This window comes from Nannobrachium achirus (assembly GCF_963921795.1).
Source record: "Nannobrachium achirus genome assembly, chromosome: 7".
Lineage (NCBI taxonomy): Eukaryota > Metazoa > Chordata > Actinopteri > Myctophiformes > Myctophidae > Nannobrachium > Nannobrachium achirus.
The window spans coordinates 46,913,205-46,933,353 of record NC_137816.1 but is presented as its reverse complement, the minus strand read 5'-3'; the positions used below and the strand labels follow the sequence as shown (position 1 = coordinate 46,933,353).

General features: G+C 40.2%; 2 protein-coding genes across 3 annotated transcripts; both read right to left on the bottom strand.

Annotated features, from left to right (window-relative positions):
• Positions 1 to 552: 552 nt before the first annotated feature.
• On the bottom strand, positions 553 to 3,943 carry mibp2 (muscle-specific beta 1 integrin binding protein 2). 2 transcript variants are annotated; one of them, XM_080729235.1, is made up of 8 exons: positions 3,682 to 3,943; positions 2,969 to 3,059; positions 2,629 to 2,677; positions 2,227 to 2,416; positions 1,902 to 1,973; positions 1,330 to 1,436; positions 928 to 1,031; positions 553 to 822 (listed from the first exon to the last, which is right to left on the bottom strand). In XM_080729235.1, exons 1-7 carry the CDS (start codon positions 3,705 to 3,707, stop codon positions 934 to 936), a joined length of 633 nt encoding a protein of 210 aa, XP_080585361.1. In that variant the 5' UTR covers positions 3,708 to 3,943; the 3' UTR covers positions 553 to 822; positions 928 to 933. The 2 variants fall into 2 exon arrangements, with proteins under 2 accessions (XP_080585361.1, XP_080585362.1); XM_080729236.1 differs by having other exon boundaries at positions 553 to 817.
• A 9,351-nt stretch (positions 3,944 to 13,294) lies between these two features.
• Positions 13,295 to 17,322, bottom strand: LOC308288794 (hyaluronan and proteoglycan link protein 3-like; the record flags this gene model as incomplete). The annotated part of the gene is made up of 5 exons (XM_080730264.1): positions 13,295 to 13,584; positions 14,894 to 15,196; positions 15,652 to 15,797; positions 16,484 to 16,715; positions 17,205 to 17,322. The coding sequence occupies 5 exons, from the start codon at positions 17,320 to 17,322 to the stop codon at positions 13,295 to 13,297; spliced, it is 1,089 nt and encodes a 362-aa protein (XP_080586390.1).
• Positions 17,323 to 20,149: the final 2,827 nt, after the last annotated feature.

Sequence of the window (20,149 nt, the reverse complement as noted above, 5' to 3'; positions counted from 1 at the left end):
TGTAAAGAGTTATAATCCGCACTCACAAAGTCTTATGTATGAGTCTTTTTAATGAAACTTCAGCAGCAGCAGAGCCAGCAAACAGACGCGTTTCGGCTAAGCCGTCATGAGTAACACTGATGACGGCTTAGCCAAAACGCGTCTGTTTGCTTGCTCTGCTGAAGTTTCATTAAAAAGACTCATACATAAGACTTTGTGAGTGCAGATTATAACTCTTTACCTAAGTATACTCCGAATCTGCACCCGGAACCCCCTCAGAACGCTATATTCGAGTTGAGTTGACCTATCCCTGCATGGAGAAAGTTACTCTTTCTGTTAAGCACTTGTGCTTCATTTCTGCTCTGTAAAGCACTCGGAGCTGCATTTCATGTCATGAAAGGTGCTATACAAATAAAGTTTATTATTATCATCATCTATTAGCCATCATCTATCACTGCCAATAGTCACAGTCAATAGTGGAGTACAGGTGATGTATCGTATTCTTGAACACTTCATAAGTGTACATTCAATGCAAATATTTGACAGGAGCGAACTAAATACCAAACAATCAGGTTTGCAGAAGGATCTTTTATTGATGTTATGTAACCATCCTCTGAACTTCTCCGTCAACTTCAGGAGTTGTAAGCTGGTAACAAAGCAATAAATATGGTGGATATAAAAATCATGCCAGCATTTGATGCCATCAGGAAAGGAATAATTTACATTTAGAAAAGTCGTAGCAGTCAAAACTGTTGAGCTGCCAGGTAGAAACTGTTAATGGCAAAAGGCTGTGTTTTTCCTCTAGGCTGAATATGATGAACTCCTCAAAGCCGATCATCTGACCTGTCACAAAAAAAATCACATTACTTCACAGGTTTATACTTAGAAATATATTGTTTTGTAACACATTGTTCAAATAAAAGAAAAGCATACTGATGAGCTGTGTACCTTTGTTTATTGCAGACACTTCTGCTCGTTCTGGATTCCATTCAGGATGTCTCCATAGACAAAGTTGTACAGTTGCTCCTTTGACTTGGTTCCATCTAGCTGCACTGTAATGGAAGATGCCACATGTTCACACATTGCAAGGAAACGTCGAACTTCAATATTTAACCTGAATCCTATCATTCTATTGCTATCTGCAAATCAGTCCTCCAAATGTGGAGAAATGTTAAGAGCTCACTCTTTTTGATTTTGCCTTTGGAAGAAGGATTTTCATCTGTGTTCCTCCAGTCACCGATGGGATTCACATTAAACATTGACAGTTTCCCTTAAAGCATCTCACTGATAACACAAAGGCAGATGAAGACTAAATTGAAGTGCAGAACACAGTACCCAGACAATACTTACAAACATCAACTTCAGACTCCTCCATGATGTTCTTGTGTTTGACGTACATGGGCCAGACATGTCCGTCAAACAGACCGGGCGGGTCTGGCACCGCGTAGTTTCGTGAGCTGTCGGGGCGACACAGATCACGACACATGGAATAAACCACTGATTCCCAGACAGTGGGTCGACACATTTTTATGGGTCCCTTAATTTTTTGTTTCCTACATTTGTTTTTAGTTATTATTATTTCAAAACATTTTTTTAAAACATTCCCCCAAAAAGCTAAGATTTTCATGAATTTAAAAAAGAAATGCAAAGATTTTTCTAAGTAATTTCATTAATAGATAATATCGAAGAAATTTCCCAAATTAGAAAACAAATGTTTAAGAAGTAGTGAAAATAGCCGATCTACAAGCTCACAATGCGGCGCAAAGCAACATGTTGTGAGATCTGCCGTTTTCACTAGTTTGTGTCCCAGGCAAACGTCTCATTTCTCTTTTGGGTCTCGAGCTACAGGGTTTGGGAACCACTGGAATAAACCTCGCGACCGTAAAGTCTCATACATACAAACAGCATGCGGAAGCACTTACCACCTCCTCTTTTTGCATTCTTCGTATGGAATGGAAATGAAATAACGCTGGTTCAGCACGTCGATCAAAGGTCTGCAAGAGCACAGAAGGACACAGTGTGAACATAGTCACTTAAGAGATTACTTGCATGTAATTTAGGTTTATGTCATTTAACATAGTTATGTCACTGATTTTAGAGTATGCAAAAAAAACGATCACTGTGTTACTAACTGATTACAACAACATTAGTTAATTAGTAATCCATTATATATTATATTTTGGGTGATAAATTAACCTTCCCAGCAATTACAATAAGATCAGAGTGAGCCACTCAAACACTTCTCACCCATAGGTGTAAAGCAGGAAACCTTCCACAATCAGGATGTGAGTCTCCTCCTCCTTGTTGTGCTCAGACTCTGAAAGGATGTCAGTGTCCAAGGTGTTATTAACACCGTGCGACTTCTCAAACTTCACAGGGTTCTCCTCCCACGCGTAGATCGTATCCATCATGGCGTCCATGTCCAAAGCAGTAATGACTGTGTGAGAAAGGGCGAGAGAGAGATAGAGAGACGGAGGAGGAAGGAAGCACATATATGTATGGAGAGAGTGAGAAATGACATGTAACGCATCGTCGATATTAAGCATGCAGATTACATCAATTAAAGGCACCATGTTACTCCACACACTCGTCTCTCTCACACACACACAAACACGTAAACAAAAGCCCTCCATAAAGACCCAGGCTTACCATCATACTGCTTAAAGCCATCTTCGCCATCCTCAATCTGATCTTGGGGCTGAAACATACATGGATAAGATGTACCCAGGTACATTCCACTAGTGCTACTAGACTGCTTAAAATGCAAGTCTCTGATCATAGTGTTTCGATACACTACCATGGCAACTTTAACGCCACAACATCAGAAGCTAGGAGGAGCAATCTGCTGTTTCGTTACACATTAACTCCATTAATGCTTACTGTAACAGATATCCAGTATCACATGGAACTGGTGTTATTATTAACGCTCCACAACAAACTATCCCTATATCCACAAAGAGGGGGGAAAGAAAACGTGCAATAAACTCACCTTGAAGAAGTCATCCTGATGTACCACGCAGCAGTTGGGCAAGTTCTTGATCAGCCTGTTGGTGAGGGTGGTCTTCCCTCCATTGGTGACCCTAGATTAAAAAAAGCACACATGGATCACTTATCGCACGCCCAGCTAACATTACTTACTAGTAGTAATGTAAGCTCATGGCACACTGAACTCAGTATAACCTCCCCCAATAGTAAATAAACAGTTCAGTGTTCATTTTTGCGCCGTTTTCTTTTGTTATCCGCTTATAGCTTCCGTATAGCCCACGTACGTTGCAGTAGTAGCCTCTACGTTGCAGTATAGCCTAGTTATAAAGACCATTCATTAAACATATGTGTTAATCTTTGTCAAAGGGGCGGTAATTTACATGTGGGACTGATGAAACATTATTTCTGAACAATAAAAAATATGATACATAATTAGCATATAATTAAAATATAGGCCTATATAAATATAAAATATATCATAAAAAAAACAATATAATGTAAATTAACGGTATAAAATATATATAAAATAATAAATATAAGTACAATATATTTAAAAAAAATCCAAATGTATATAAAAAGATATAACTAGTAAAACGAGGCATGGCGGTTAGCCGGTCAGCACACACCCTGTTTCCACGTGCGAGGCCTAGTAGAGACAGAGCCTAGAGGCTACTACACTAACAATAACCATTCATTTAGCAACACAGCAGCACTCACCCGCCGATGCCGATAATGTACTTCATGTCTGTGGATTTAAAAAGCTCAGGGAAAGTCGCAAGGAAACGTTAATAAAAACCAGGGTCACGGTCTAGTTCACTTTCAGGAGTCGTCAGTGATCAGACGGAAGAATTGCTTAAAAAGAGAAGGTTTCAGGAAACGTCAACTACTTGAGTCCTCCATGGTATGAGTGGGGTGAAAGCTTGGGACGTGTTGTCGCTTGGATCGTTCTTCCACACCGAGAGAACAGGATGGCAAGAGCAGCTCTACTCATACTGCCTGCTGGCACCTGATTGGCTATATAAAGCATTTCGTCCTGCGGAAGAGAAAACCCACACAGCCAATCGAATCGCTGAATGTTGTCTTCTCTAGTCCCCGCCCCCCACCCACACACCTTCCTTTCCTTGTCCTTTTTATTCCTTAACCCATTCTTGCATATTTTTGAATGCAACAACAAAATGAAAATGAATTTGAACATTTGGCCCAGTGGTGTTAAGTAACTAAGTAGATTTACCTAAGTATTGAATTTTGAGGTGTTTGTACTTTACTTGAGTGTTTTCCATTTCCAATACTTTTACTATGGTAGTTCTACTCCACTACATCTCAGATCGGATCCAAATATTGTGGCCTACTTTCAATTATTTGAAAACTTTAGTTACTAGTTACTTTGTGGATTTTAAATATTATTACAAAACTTACATTAATAATAATAATGCATTTTATTTATAACGCGCTTTACATTCTTTTGAATCTCAAAGTGCTACAGGTTTAAAACAAGGCAAAAAACTGTAAAACAAGGCAAAAAACTGCATATAGGCAAACAGTCCAATTACATAGGACCCAACTTCACTAGACTAATGGGTCAGAGAAAAACTAAGCTACAACAGGGCAAAGACAAAAATAACATTGACCACTTCAGCCCTATATAGACTCACGTTGTGAGCTTGTAGATCTGCTATTTTATATATTATATCATTTTATATGAAAACATGCAATGGAATGGAAGATTTCTGCTTCATGGGTACTTTTACCCATTACGCAAGAAATAAAAACAGTCTGTATGCATTGTTTCTTTTACAACTAGTATTTCCACGAGGTCTATGCAGCCAAGATGTTATCTGATTCAGGTAGCATAACAGATAGCCATATCAACTTGAGGGCCCTAACACTAGTGTGTAAATTGCAGGAGAGTCTGTCTGCAGATCTTACTTTATTTGCTGATTAGAACACACACGTGGAATGTAGTATGTAGTCTTTATAATTTTAGCGTGTAGGTCCAGCAGTGTTGCATACAACAGTGTTACTGTATGATATTATGTAAGCCGAGACCGTCCTGTACTTCACAACCAAGTGAGACAGCCAGAAAACTACAGGAGGTAGCTAGCTGACCATGGGGTTATCTGAAAAGGGTATAAATTCTATCATTCATTAACAAATATTCTGTTTTGGTCTCCTGGTGTTGTTTTGTTTAGAATCTACCCAGCCCAGTGTGTGCCATGACACAGTTTCCTGAGGTTTACAACCAAAACATCACTTACTCTGGGGTTTACACCCTCGAGAACCTCAACTATGAGGGGGAAGTTGCCAAGTAAAAGGAATCCAATGATTTCTATTTAAAGCTTGCTTGATTCTGAGCCTTTGCCATATGAATCATTCTCAGCTGCTCTTCCCTTTCTCCTGCCTTAAAAGTATAAGTATCTTATATGCACATTAATTTCCATCAGATGAATTGAAGAATCTATGAGAGGCGTGCCCCTCTCTCTCTCTCTCTCTCTCTCTCTCTCTCTCTCTCTCTCTCTCTCTCTCTCTCTCTCTCTCTCTCGCTCTCTCTCTCTCTCTCTCTTCATTTGGTTACCATGTGATGTTAAGGACACAGTCTTCTGTGTAATGTGACAGATCAATTCTGCAGGGAAAAATCATGAGTCAGAATCACTTTGAGTTTATAAGGAATTGACATGCTGACATTGGTGCAAATATGTCTCTCTTTCATAAATAAATGCAGAGTCAGGAGGACCTCAAGTTCGGTGTAAGTAGACATTGCAATAGAAAACATAAATCATTATTATAGGCCTACTGCATAGGCTATACAGTGGATTATACATTGAAATGCATTGCATATACACACACATGATTGTCCAGTACTGTACATTTACAGTTTGCATCTGTAAAGAGTTAAAAGATTACCTTTTTTACTCATGGAGATTTGAATTCATGGATATTGTTTTTGTCACATTCCTATAAAAGACAATAATTCGATTACCAGCAGTGGTTCCCTATGGAGACACAAAGAGGCTGCTTTGTTCCCTATGGAGATACAGAGTCTCCTCAAATTATTGGCTTAGGAATGCGAGAAAACGAAAAGATATCCATGAATTCAAGTCTCCACGGTGTAAGTAATCGATATAGGAAAAAAGGCATTTTGGGGGTGAACTATCCCTTTAAGTCACGCCATGTGGAAAAATGAAGACTGTCATTATTCTTTACTGATCATTTGAATGAACATCATAAGTTAAGTTGTAATAAGTATGGCGTGTGTAACTGAGTAAGGCAGCTGCATGCATTATTGAATATAATACATTAAATGGCTATAATAACAGTTATGATTGAATATGTGATAATTGAAAAGAATGGTCAATTATCTAATTTGAGCCACAGACCACCATTTGATGATATTCAGCCTCTCAGACCAAATATATTTTGTTGTTGTTGGATCAGGTTTTGTCCACAATTCCATGATGTTGGTACCAGAGATAAACAGACACATGTTGATCAAAATAACAATCCTTCTACATTCTCTAATTCTGTAGACTTCTTGTAAATTAAGTACTGCAGATGTTTAACAATAATTTAACTCTTGAGTAAAATGAAACCAAATGGACATAAGGGTCCATTTGGTAACTCTCCATCATTTAGCTGGGGACCACCTGGCTGGAACCCCCAAGGGCCACAGTTGGTCCCTGGACTACTGGTTGAAAATCACTGTTATTAACTATTAATATGGTTAGAACAGTACTTGTAGGAGTACTAGTCAGTTCAGGGAGGCTGGTAGTGATGTGTATAAAAATAAGAAATTACCTGCCTTGTCTTTGAAACTCCACAGGGTGGTGACACGGAGAAACTTTCAAAGAGTGTAAGTTTGTTGTGCTTTTGCAAAAGGAGCTTGCTCTGTGTTTAATATAGGCTACAGTAAGGTCAGCAGTTTAAAACACATTTACCAGTGAAAAAGGTATTCAATAGGTCTTTTTGTGACCAGTATTTTGACCTGTTGAAACAAAACCAATCACTACAATTGCATCAAATAATATCTTACTTTGATTGTCATGTTCCTCTTCTTGACATCTGGGAGGTTATTGTACCACCTTGAATGATCTTATGTAAGTTGTCTTGTGCCTATATAGGGTGAGGCCATAGATGATTTTCCAGCTGTGGTTCTATTCTATTCTATTCTATTCTATTCTATAATACTTTTCCCCTCACAGTTTGTATCTTTTCAAATTGACAACTCAATTCTTAGACATTCCATTCTTAATACTATCATGATATATAATATATATCACCAGTAAGACTCCCTAATCGGGAGATAAGCGACCGTAGGTCACTTATCTCCACAAATAGGGCAAAAATGTGTTTTTCCAAAAAAAAAAACTGATCCATGTTGATGACATGAGTGTAGACATAGTGTGTAGTGATTCTCGTGATTTTAGGGCAAAATCTGTAGGAGCAGTGTCCAAAAATGTGTTTTTAAAAATCGGCCTGAAGGTGGCGCTATATGGGACAGATTCATGTTGATGGGATGAGTGTAGACATACTGTGTAGCAATTTGCGTGATTTTAGGGCCAAAACTGTAGGAGCAGTGGCCAAAAATGTGTTTTAAAAATCGGCCTGAAGGTGGCGCTAGAAGAGGGCCATGTGAGAAATGAGGGGTGGGGTCTCCGCGTTGCCTTGGCGGACGAATAGGTACCGGCCCCGGCTCTCCCGGACGCTCCTAGCCCGAGTTACGGCATTTTATGTGAGCTGCAGTGGAGGGGGTCCTCCACTGGGGGCGTCACCACTTTTGCATCCGTTCTGGAGCACCAGGAGTGGGTGGTCCCCGGGAATTCCCCGTGAGCAGCCCGTTGGGGTGGTCATTTGGTCATTTTTGCACATTTGGTCATTTTTTACACCTGGGGGTCCCTGGAGCTCTGGGGGTCCTTGGAGGTTGTAGTTTGGCAGGTAAGGAGTGTGTGTGCAAAATTTGGCATGGATGGGGGCAACGGTTGTGGAGATATGAGCAGGGCAAAAGTGTGACGTGTGACGTGTGACTCACTCACTCACTCAGGGACGGACAGCCGGTGGAGGTTTTGGTAGTAAATGCGACCTACGGTCGCAATAATAGCAATCATTATTTTAGTAACACAATGCTTCACATAGGAACAACACTTAATTCATAATATATTGCATAGAAATATATTGGTAGGCTATATCTATAAACAATATATATATATATATATATATATATATATATATATATATATATATATATATATATATAATAGTAATACAAAAAATCACACCCGTGTGAAGTGGAGCTGTGTGTGTGTGTGTGTGTGTGTGTGTGTGTGTGTGTGTGTGTGTGTGTGTGTGTGTGTGTGTGGATCATGTGTACCGTTTTTTGTGACATTTGAAGAAAATATGTAGGAAAAGGAGCAAAAAGTGTGTTTTGGAGAAAATTCAAGATGGCGGAAAATCTATCATGGCGCAAATGGGCGTGGCCTATATGGGGAGATGCGTCATGACCCAAGGAATCCAGGGAAAAAATATTTTTAATTTTCCGACCTACGGTTCAAGAGTTACAGGCCAAAACGTAAAGTGGGGTGTTATGGCGCCACCATGCGGCCAAATGACACAATTATTTTTTATTTAATCCTTGAAATCATTATGAACCTCCTCTCCAAGTCTTGAAACTCTAGCCCCTATGGTTTGCGAGAGACAAATAATTGAATGTGAGTTTTTGCAATTCCCATTATAAGTCAATGGGGAAAATTAATTCACTAATAAATTAATATCAATTAAACTATAGAACCTTTCTCTTAGAAAAGTAATAGCCCACGATTCCCGAGTAAGCCGGTCGATTTGACATATGGCGCGAGTGTGTGGTGGCAAAACTGTGGGACTAGTGGCGTGCCGAAGTTTAGGAAGTTCAGGCTACATACAGACAGACACACACACACACACACAGACAGACCCACACGGCCACGTATAGGGAGCCTGTGCTTCACACAGCTCCAAAAATGTAATTGTGAGGAAAACAACAATGCAGGTAAAAGAGGGAGGAGGTAAAAAGAAATGGACACAATGGTTGCAAGGTAATCTGCTCACAAGGCTAAATGCCAATATGGCACCGGGCCAATGTGCTAGTATAACATTCATTCACATGAACCTTGTGTGACGCACATTCAAGTCACAGGATTGTGTCAAAATTGTGAGGGTCAGAGCGTGAAACTGCTATCTAGCAGATCTGCACAATAACCTGGCAACTCCCAGAATGACTAATGGGCAAGGCAGGTTTATTTGTAGAGCACATTTCAACAACAGAGCAATTTACAGTGCTTTACATTGAGAGCAAACTCCTGAAACTTTATTGTATAGGCCAAGATATTTCGGCTTGTGTCCTTCATTAGGGTCATCATGACACACATTACAAACAATATTTGAATAGGGCATGAAATAAAAATTAATTCAGAATATATAATAAGAAAAGAAAACAGCCACCACATGTAGTCTTCATTCACACTTTACTGTATTCGCCAGTGAGCCACCTGCAAAGTTGGTTTGGGCAGGCTACTAACAGTATATGATCATGTGGCTTCAGGTCTATCATTTTCACAGACTGGCAGAGAGGCAATCAACTCCAGAATGATATCCCATGTATTTATGCTTATATTTGATACTCTGTTGTGTGATGACGTAAAAATCAGGGTTGATATGTTTTAGACATATTGTGCATGACATCTCCCAGCTGATGTTAATATTCTTGACTGTGCAACACAGGATTTAATGAATGTAAAGATGGACATAAAAAAAAACACAATTACCTCTGTAATACAGTTGTGGTCTTTGTAATATAACGTTTATACTGCCCTAATCCCTACCCTATCCATATAAAAATAAGAAAAAACATTGGAAGCATATTATACTTAGGCAGACAGTGGCATAACAAGATTTGCAAATCTGAATCTGATTTCCTGGCAGAGAGAGAGCGAGAGAGAGAGAGAGAGAGAGAGAGAGAGAGAGAGAGAGAGAGAGAGAGAGAGAGAGAGAGAGCTTGTTTGTGCGTGCGTACATGTGCATGTGCATGTTAGTTAATGTATTTGTGCAAATCAGCAGCACCAGCTTGTCCCTGTGGTCTTTGCAGACAGAGCCACTGCACAGAGAGCACAATGAGCTCACTTCTCTCATTTTGCAGTAGGACCTCTTTCTTCTTTTACTCTGCCCTTCATGGCTGATAAGTGGCGGCTGTGCAGGGCTCTGTGTAGGCAATGGTGTAAGTGTTTATATATCCAGGTTATACCACAGTGACAATACCATGGCTCACAAAACATGTAAACTTGGAGTAGTATTGCACATTGCATAACATTGCAATATAACACATTTTATTCAGGTAAAACAAACACACACACAAAAAAAAAATCAGAAACACAGAAGATCACAATAGGGTATGTTTATTTCAGCATATTGTTGCGACCGTCAGGTCGCAGTTACTATCAAAACCTCGACCAGCTGTCAGTCCTCGACCAGCTGTCAGTCAGTCAGTCAGTCAGTCAGTCAGTCAGTCTGTCACACGTCACACTTTTGCCCTGATCAAGTGATCATATCTCCGCAACCGTTGCCCCGATCCATGCCAAATTTTGCACACACACTCCTTGCCTGCCAAACCACAACCTCAATCAATCAATTCAATCAATTCTCACATGGCCCTCTTCTAGCACCACCATAAGGCTGATTCTTGCAAAACACATTTTTGAACACTGCTCCTACAAATTTTGACCTAAAATCATGCAAATCGGTACACACTTGGTCTACACTCATGTCTTCAACATGGATTTGTCCCATATAGCGCCACCATCAGGACGATTTTTTTCTAACACATTTCTGGACACTTCTCCTACAGATTTTGCCCTACAATCATGCAAATTGGTACACAATATGTCTACACTCATGTCATCAACATGCATCTCTCCCATATAGCGCCACCATCAGGCCGATTTTTTCAAACACTTTTTTGGACACTGCTCCAACACATTTTGCTCTCTATCACGCTGCGACCTGACGGTCGCTTATCTCCTGATTAGGGAGTCTTACTGGTAGTGTGTGTGTGTGTGTGTGTGTGTGTGTGTGTGTGTGTGTGTGTGCGCGCAAGCGTGCGCGCATGCGCGCGTGCGTGCGTACGTGTGTGTAAGGGGGAAATGGTTCAAGGTTCAAGGTCACAATCAAGGTCAAGGTCAAAATGACCAGAACTGATGTGTAGCTAGAATCTTTGTGGGACTGCTTAGTAGGCTGCAGTGAAGACATGGTAACGTTTTGGTTGTACTTGTAGGCCTACATGGTAACGTGTTGGTTGTACTTGTAGGCCTACATGGTAACGTGTTGGTTACTTGTAGGGCCAAGGCCAAGGCCATCACCATCAATACAACAATGTGACATCTCAAGAGATGTTGGTGTGGCAGGGACCACCAAATATGTTATGAATGCGACTCCCATCTCAAAGTATTTTGAAGCACAGATTTTTTTACAGTTACAAATGTCCGCTTTCAAAATATAGAGACCTATTTAAAGATTTGCACACATTTTCATGATTTCTTCAAAAATAGCAGATCTACAAGCTCATAGCGCAGCACTTGGTGCCATGCTATATGAACTTGTAGATCTGCTATTTTTTAATAGCCAAAGTATAAAACAATGGTTTAAAGTGGTTAAAATCTAAAGTGACAGAATACTTTCCCAGTCTCTTAATGGTTTATTAATAGCCTACAGATGGGGTAATGCCTGGCCAGTGTAATGCATTGAATTCCACAGGAAACACAGATAGGGTTAATAGGCCTACTTGACCTGACATAAGGAAAAACTGCAATACAGAATCCCTTTTAATGTAAAATAACAAACTAATTTAGAAAAGAATGGGTTAAGATAATAATTTAAAATATAATATATTCTGCTTTTGGAAGCTTCTCCATAGATTCTTTAGAGGTCATATTTTCTACAGTTTGCTATAACTCCATGAATGCAGTTAATCAAGGACTTGCACTAAAGCAAAAAGAATGTGTTACATCACATACATGCAATATTGCATCTCTTTTTTTGTATTATGTAAACAAACCTTCTAAGCTTGATTTTTTTTAAAACGCATTAGACCATGCTTTTTTACATAACTGAATGACATTTAATTTGTGGATTAACAAATAAAGTCGTCGCCATTATAAAGTGATAGAGCTACACCAAGTTTCCTTTTAATGAATGAATGACAGCAGCACAAAAGTTTGTACATTTTGTTCCATCCATTCATGTATGAAACATTTGACTGCCATCTGCTGGCAGCTAGAGAATCACCATTTGAGTTATAGTCTCTCAATGTAACATGTTTCCCAGATTGTGATATGGCTGCAGAAGAATTAAACAAAATAGCAGTAGGACCATATATGGTTTCTGTTTATGGAATAAAAAGATCTATAAAACATTTGATTTGATCAATGTTTTCAAAAGATTTAATGTGATCTCTCTGTCTGTTTTGGATATACTTTTTCGACGATAAAACTAATTCAAAAATGTGATTATAAGATAAATTGTGGCAACATGTGTGGTATAAAATTACACAGAATTAATATTTTGTAGTTGCAGATATCATATCATACCATTCACTTCCAGTCTCATTTCTCCCTCTGGTGGTCAACTGTTGCATGCTTCATACAGCATGTTATTCAACATACCTTGTTCTATGTATTATGATCCTCTATACAATGTGTTTGAAGGGACAGACAATCTAATTGTAATGCAAAAATAGTTTTATTTCCGATATCACTGAAAATGTTAATAGCATCACCACCTATTATAATGTGGAAATTAACTGAGGTGCATTTGGTATATACAGTAATGCTTTTTGTGCTTCTACGCTCCATAGCTTATAACAAAATAATGAGATTATGTACAGGTGAAATACAGTAGGTACAATTCAATAGAGATAAGGGCTTGTCTAATATAACATTGAAAGTTCCTTTTCATTGTAATTTATGTAATATATGGATGGACCAGAAATGTAGGCCTATACTGCACGACCATTACGAGACTAACCTAGTGTGAAATTGCAGTGTAAAATCCTGTATTAATTTATACATTTGTAACTCAGGGTATACAAATGTAATGGTACCGTACCCATTACATTTTAACACTGTAATGTGTGATCGTAATTCAACAGATTCCTACGGCCCTTGAAATTACAGAGGAATCCCATGTGTAGCCTACCCCACAGCACACCATCATAATAACATGCTCTAAAATGGACAACAACACAGAAGGAATCTATATCAACGTGCTGTTTCTGACATCTCTGAATGGCAAGGCAAGTACAGTAGGCCTATATTCACTCAGTAACTGACTTATAGCAGTACACTCCGTGCTTGTGCTGTGGAGGCGGGAACCCAAAGCTGTGTATTCCTGGTCCTGAGAGACCACAGTTGATGCGAGGCCTTGTGATGGGATAGCGAAGGCTTCCATCAGCCAGCCAGCCAGCATCACAGCTGTCAAGCCCTGTGAACTTCCAGGCGGCGTAGAGCTGGCCCACCCTGGCTATCTCAGCACCCTCCTGTTGACATGCCACCTCGGCCTCTGTCAGGTTCAGCTTGAGCGGGGGCTGGAGATGGTAGACTTCCCCTAGAGAAGAGAAACCAATGAATTCATATTAGTTTACTATGAGAACGGTCACATCTTGTCCGTATCTGTATGGGTAATGCTTGTCTTTTTTGCTGATTGACCCTCACGCTCTGACATCACGCTCTGACATCACTGTGATTTCATGGGAACCAAATCCCTTTTATTGCCATATATGGAGATCCCTGTGATGCCAGGGGAACCAAATCCCTTTTATGCCCATATATGGAGATATGGAGATCCCTGTGATGCCAGGGGAACCAAATCTCTTTTATGCCCATATATGGAGATCCCTGATCATCAATATTAAGCCCATATCTGTGAATGCCAATATATAATCACTGTGATGTCAGGGGAACCAAATCCTTTTTATTGCCATATATGGAGATCCCTGTGATGCCAGGGGAACCAAATCCCTTTGGCCAGATGGCCAAGACATGGCGCAACCTTGCTTTTCGCCTTTAGGCGTTTTACTGGTTTACTTTCAGATTTTTTTTTCTTCCTATATAATCCCCCAGTCATTTCCAATTTCCAATATGCATTGCAGACCCTGTTGCTGCCTGCAACCCTCACCCCGTGACTGTGATGTCTCACCATCATGCTGCATTTACTGTAACCTGTTATTAACTGCTGTACTGTCTTTTGCACCTGAATTTCCCCAGAGTGATCAATTATCTTATCTTATCTTAATTATCTTATCTCTATTCAATGTGTATCCGCCAGCTGCTTCCTTTCACCTGACAGAAAGGAATTTCATGGAACAGCATAGGACATTACTCATTATGGAGGTTCACACTATCTCCCCCAGATCCCCCTCCCCACTGAACAGAAGCCTGACCAAGCAACAATCACATGATCCCTCACCAGCATACCACCCATGAACACTGTTAATAATATTATGTTCGGAGGAGCACAATTGGCAGCTGGTTTAGAGTTTAAAAAGCGATGATATTTGAATGTTTTCTTTGCTTGCTATTTGTTATGTCCATGAATTGAATACCAAGGACTTCCGACATAAACAAGACCGTAAAATAACTTATTTGGGATGTTCCTTTTAGGCAGGGTGTTTAACTGTACTTGCACTGTACTACATTTCTTTATTGTATTGACTATACTTGTACAGTTCTCCATTTTTGTCTAATAAAATATTCAATCAATCAAAAATAGACCTATACTACTTTTTACACTTGTTTTTTACACTCAGTGTTAAACTAACACTCCGGCGTTTGCTGTGGATACATATACGCAAAGGTTATACGACTGCACTGTTGCATGCACAAGCACATAGTCTGTTGTTCAAGACTGGACCCACCACGAGGTGAGGAAGAGAAGCAGAACACGTCGTAGAGATGATGGTGTCGGTTGCGTCTGCCATAGCTCCTCACACCCGCAGGAAGGTCAGGTCCTCCACAGGGTGTCCTGGGCTGGGTGATGGGATACTGGACCGTCCCGTCAGCCAGCCAGCCTGCGTTGCACCAGTTCAGACCCTCTTCCCAGGACCGGTAGAGCTGCCTAAAGGTCGCCAGGGTGGAGTCTTGATCCTGGCAGGCCTGCTGGGCCCCCGAGAAGTTCAGATGGTAGCGTCCATGTGGGGGCTGATATGGAAACACCACGCCTACAGTGAGTATATGTACAGTAAGAACAAATTAGTTATCCACCATTCATAAAAGGTCATTCAAAGGTAAGGTTCACTATGATGGAAAAATTATGAACAAAAGAATAATCAAATACATAAAACATTGAGTAACACTTGCTATGCACAGTATAACACTGTATAATTATTGTTCATAAATAATCATAATGCTTCAAAACAATAAGCATAACACATAAAAGCATTCTATAATGACTTATAAGGTCAAGAATATATGCATTGTGATATGCATATAACACACATACAACATTGGGTAACTACAGTATGTAGTTGTATGTATTTCCAAGGGTTTTCCAAGTGGATGACGTACGGTAAGCGCGGACTCACAGACAGACGTAGACTTTCCTAATTTATCTTTAGATAGCAATCGTCCAAAAGTGTACACTGTGAAAATATAAAGATGGATTTGATGGATTTACCGTGTAGCTCAAGGTCCACTAAACTGCTCTTGTCCTCCAGCCCCTGTATGACCTCACAGCGATAGCGGCCCATGTCGTTCAGCCCAAGCTCCGTCATCAGGAGCGCGGCATCTCCAGGACTGTCCTGTCTTAGATGCACACGGCCCCTGTTCAACAGATCATAATGTAAGGAGCAGCCCATGGAGGAGTGTATATTTATGATGGATCCAAATAATTTAACAGCAAAATTAGGTGATTAGTATGGGGATGTATGTGCTTGCTCCACATAATTTCTCCATACCCGTTGGAAGACACACATCACCCGGTGCATGCCCGGTGCATGCGTGACCCATGCATATATTAATATATATATATATATATATATATATATATATATATATATATAGAGAGAGAGAGAGAGAGAGAGAGAGAGAGAGAGAGAGTCGTCACTGCAACATTCCTAACTGTGTGTGGGCCCGGGGCTATAGATCCCATGGCCTGGAGGAACGGACCGTAACCCTGAAAACAGGCTGTAAAGCTGAACAGAAGTGGTGTAGAAACGTTAATAAATAGCTTGAATTTGGGAAAAATGGAAATCGGGCTCCGTCACCGTCTGTATAATGCTAATGGCCAATGCCATGTGAAAATTGGGATCAGTTGCTGAAGAGATAAAGGTGGAAATGCATTGTGTGACTGACTGACCTACTGACTGACCTCCCTAATTATAGTATGGATGGATGGATGTTGAAAATATTTTTCAACATGGAAACGACGATGATGATTATGATAAATATAATTGTGATTATGTCAGATAATTGCGATTACAGGCCTAACCTTGAGCACGTCAGTGTACCTGAACTGTCCAAAGCTTCGATTGCGGGACCCAATGGCCACCAGCACGTCCATCTCTTGGCCGCTGATCGTGGGCACCCAGGACCACTTGACCCGGACCGTCTTGGGCGAGCTCAGCTCAGGTTCATGCCAGTATCTGCATGGCAGGGTAGCGTTTCCCCCACCCACAGCAAATACAGACGCCTGGGAGCCCTGGGAGGTCTCCACGTTGAGCTTCACACGATTCAAAAAGTCTGGGAAGGGTAAAACCATGGGGAGAAGAGGTCAGCTCAATGCTGCACTAACAAAGCCAATTCGCATTGAAAACTGCACCTACACAGGGTGGCAACTAGGGTGGCATTTCATTAACTTGATAGAAAGATGGCCGCCGTGTGAATATGGTCTATTCAATATGAGATAAAGTCTAGTAAACCAGATATGGGCTTAATATTGATGACATCAGGGATCTCCATATATGGGCATAAAAGGGACAAGGACAGCCATATATGGAGCATGACATGGGGTTAAAATTGATGACATCAGGGATTCTTCATATATGGGCATAAAAGGGACAAGGACGGCCATGGAGCGTGACATGAGGTGTGACTGACTGACTGACTGACATGAGGAGGAGGTATTGATACTAACTGCTCCCGGCGGGCGCAATTATATTATACTAATTAATGAAAGCGTTAATTAATTAATAATATATAATAATTTAATCATGCAGGTTGACTACATACAGTCTTTCTTTCCATTGAGGAAGTCTTGGTAGAAGAAGTGGTTGTGGTCAGGGGCAGCCTGGACTATCCATGCAAACAGAAGCCCCATCAGCAGCAGTGGCTGACGGTAGTTTGCCATCAGGATGAAAGGATGAAACTCTTAGGAATAACTGGTCTTTTTGTAGGTGACGCAGCAGGCCTGGGCCCTAATAAGAGAGATCACATCATAGTAATGACCTTCATATTACTTAACCATTTCTAATTTGGGCTATAAAACCTTTGAAACTAGTTTACATTAGCGTACGTGTTTCATTGTTCACTCAAGACAGTGAAGTGCAGAATGTCACGAAAATGTTAAGAAGAATACTGGCATACATTCACCAAGTTTGTGGTGAATGTATGCATCCAGATATTGTTTGAAGAATATTCTTTGCTTAAGATGTGAAAGATTTTCTTTCACATCTTAAGCAAAGAATATTCGTAACTATTTATTTAAACTATAAAAGATAGGTGCTTAATTTTTCAACCTTGCCTAAAGTTTTTATATTGGCGGTGTATCCTTTTCTCCAAAGTGCATAGTTATACCATTTACATTTTCCACCACACCTTGGGCGCCTTGTGAGAAAGATTTGTGAGAACAATTAAGTACCGGTAGCTACATTTTTACATTTCATTTAGGACACAGCATTGGGAACCAATCATAGGCTACAATAATAATCCTATAGTTGAAGGATTTTTGGATACTTCACTCCACTACATTTCAAAGACAACTATGGTACTTTTGACTCCACCACAATTCTAGGAAGGGAAAAGAAAACCATTTAAGCCCTGTTTCAAATATAAAAGATGCAACAATGTGTTGCATCGTGATACATTGTGAAATCTGTGAACTTTTTAGATCTGTTATTTTCCCATTTATTGTAAGATGAAGCTGAAATTAGAGCCATGCCTGTTTGCTCAGGGGATAAATAGACCCTATTCACAGGCCGCCCACGCATGCGCACTCAGCGAATTTCTCAGCAACTTCCGGGTGCTGACGTCAGCTTTGGAGGGTAAAATAACCGAAAATAACATAGAAATAGCTGGACTTAAAGCCAACAAATCATTATTTCGAACGGTAAAGTAAATTATGCCTTTTACTATCTTGTGTTCTTGATCATGCTAGCCGTATTTTATACATTACTATTCGGAAATTGATTAAATTTGCGATTTCTGTGTTAACTCTATGGGATATTAGTAGTTTTTCCCCTGCTACCGTGACGTCAGTGCCAGGAAGTTGCGTAACGTGAATTCGGTCAATTGAATGTTGACCACCAGGTCAAAATTCGTTGTCAGGTCCTGTGTCCAGGTGAGACATGACCTTTGACATGATCTAAATGCCTCAATAGAAGAACAGGGAGACAAAATACAACCACCACAATTGTATACAAGTTTATTGTATTAACATACTCTACCATATACAGATTGGACAATATTACATTTTATTCATTAAAGAAAAGTTACATCATTTTTTAAATGAAGTAGGCTACTCTTTCACTTTAACTCAAGTACAAATTTGACAGAGCAACTTTCACTTGTAGTTCAGTAAAATTTTACCTGAAGAATCTATAATTTGACTCAAGTACTGTGGTTGAGTAGCCTACTTTGTCCACCACTGATTAATTACAGTATATCTTGATCATCACTTACCACAAAATGTCTTTTTGAAGGACCACAAAGACAAAAGTTGTCTTTGTTAAAATTCCGTAAGTAGCAACAAAGCAAAGTGGAAGAGCTACTGTCCAGGACCAGAAGTAAAAGATGTGCCCCTCAGAGCAGTGTAAAAGTGTAAGCCGAATGACAGTAAAATGTCCATGACGCAACCCTTCTGTAAAGCCTACAGTTTAAAAAATATATTTTTTACTGTTTTCCTGGACAGATTATTATAATTTCCCCGGAATCCTGTTGTTGTGGAAGTCACATAGGCCTACACAAGTAAAATATGTAACCACATGCTGTAGCTTAGACACGGAGAGACCACAGATACTGTATATTATGGATGGCCTGTCTTGTGTATTCATTTCATAGTGAACAGATGAAAGCGGTTGCCAGGGGCTAGAAATACCAGGACCATGTGTGTAGCTGAGAGATGAGGGGCCGACATGACAGGTTGTAATTACTTTCAATAAACAGCAGGCCAATGCCTGTTAGTCGAACATAGAGAATGTAAGCCAAAAAACTCACCAGAGCTAGCTTTCTTCCTCAAACATTGTAAATAGAAGACCCTTCAGATTCTTTGACCTGGCGACATATTAGGCCTACTAAGGACTGACAAGTGCGACAACATTTGTTTTAAAGGAGAGGATGTGTTAAATATTATGTGAGACCTCAATAGAAGACTAGGGGCCTTGGTGAACTCATTCACCATTCCCTCTATTCCTGTTCCTCTATTCTCCCCACTTACACACACACACTGTCCCCTCAACCTGGACAGCTCTATCCCTGTCCCTCTATGGCAGGGTTCCCCAATGCACTCCTTAAAGTTGAAACAAAATAAGTTAAGAACCAATTAACCAGTCTGCTTGAAAAGTAAGGATCTGTATAACAGCAGGTAGTTGACAGTGCAGAGACATAATTGCCTTCCTTTGATCCATTAACGAGGGGCTGTCAACTACTTACTAGCATCAGCTGGACACAGACACACACACACACACACACACACACACACACACACACACACACACACACACACACACACACACACACACACACACACACACACACACACACACACACAAACAAACGGGAAAAGTAATTGGGGAACCATGCTCTGTGGTCATCACTTACAGTACATACAGTGTCCCCTCACATGGTCTCAATGACATCATTAAACAATAATGAGTTATGCCAGTGCTAGCATGTGACAGTCCTCCTTCCTGATCTGCTAGCTAAGCTACACTCATTCTAAGATGGACATTATCTGGCAT

Coding starts and splice junctions, on each gene's coding strand:
- mibp2 (XM_080729235.1), bottom strand. CDS start 3,707: ATGAAGTACATTATCGGCATCGGCGG. Junction 2,417..2,628: donor TGGCTTTAAGCAGTATGATG/GTAAGCCTGGGT, acceptor TTTCTCACACAG/TCATTACTGCTTTGGACATG. Junction 1,974..2,226: donor TTCCTGCTTTACACCTATGG/GTGAGAAGTGTT, acceptor GTGCTCTTGCAG/ACCTTTGATCGACGTGCTGA.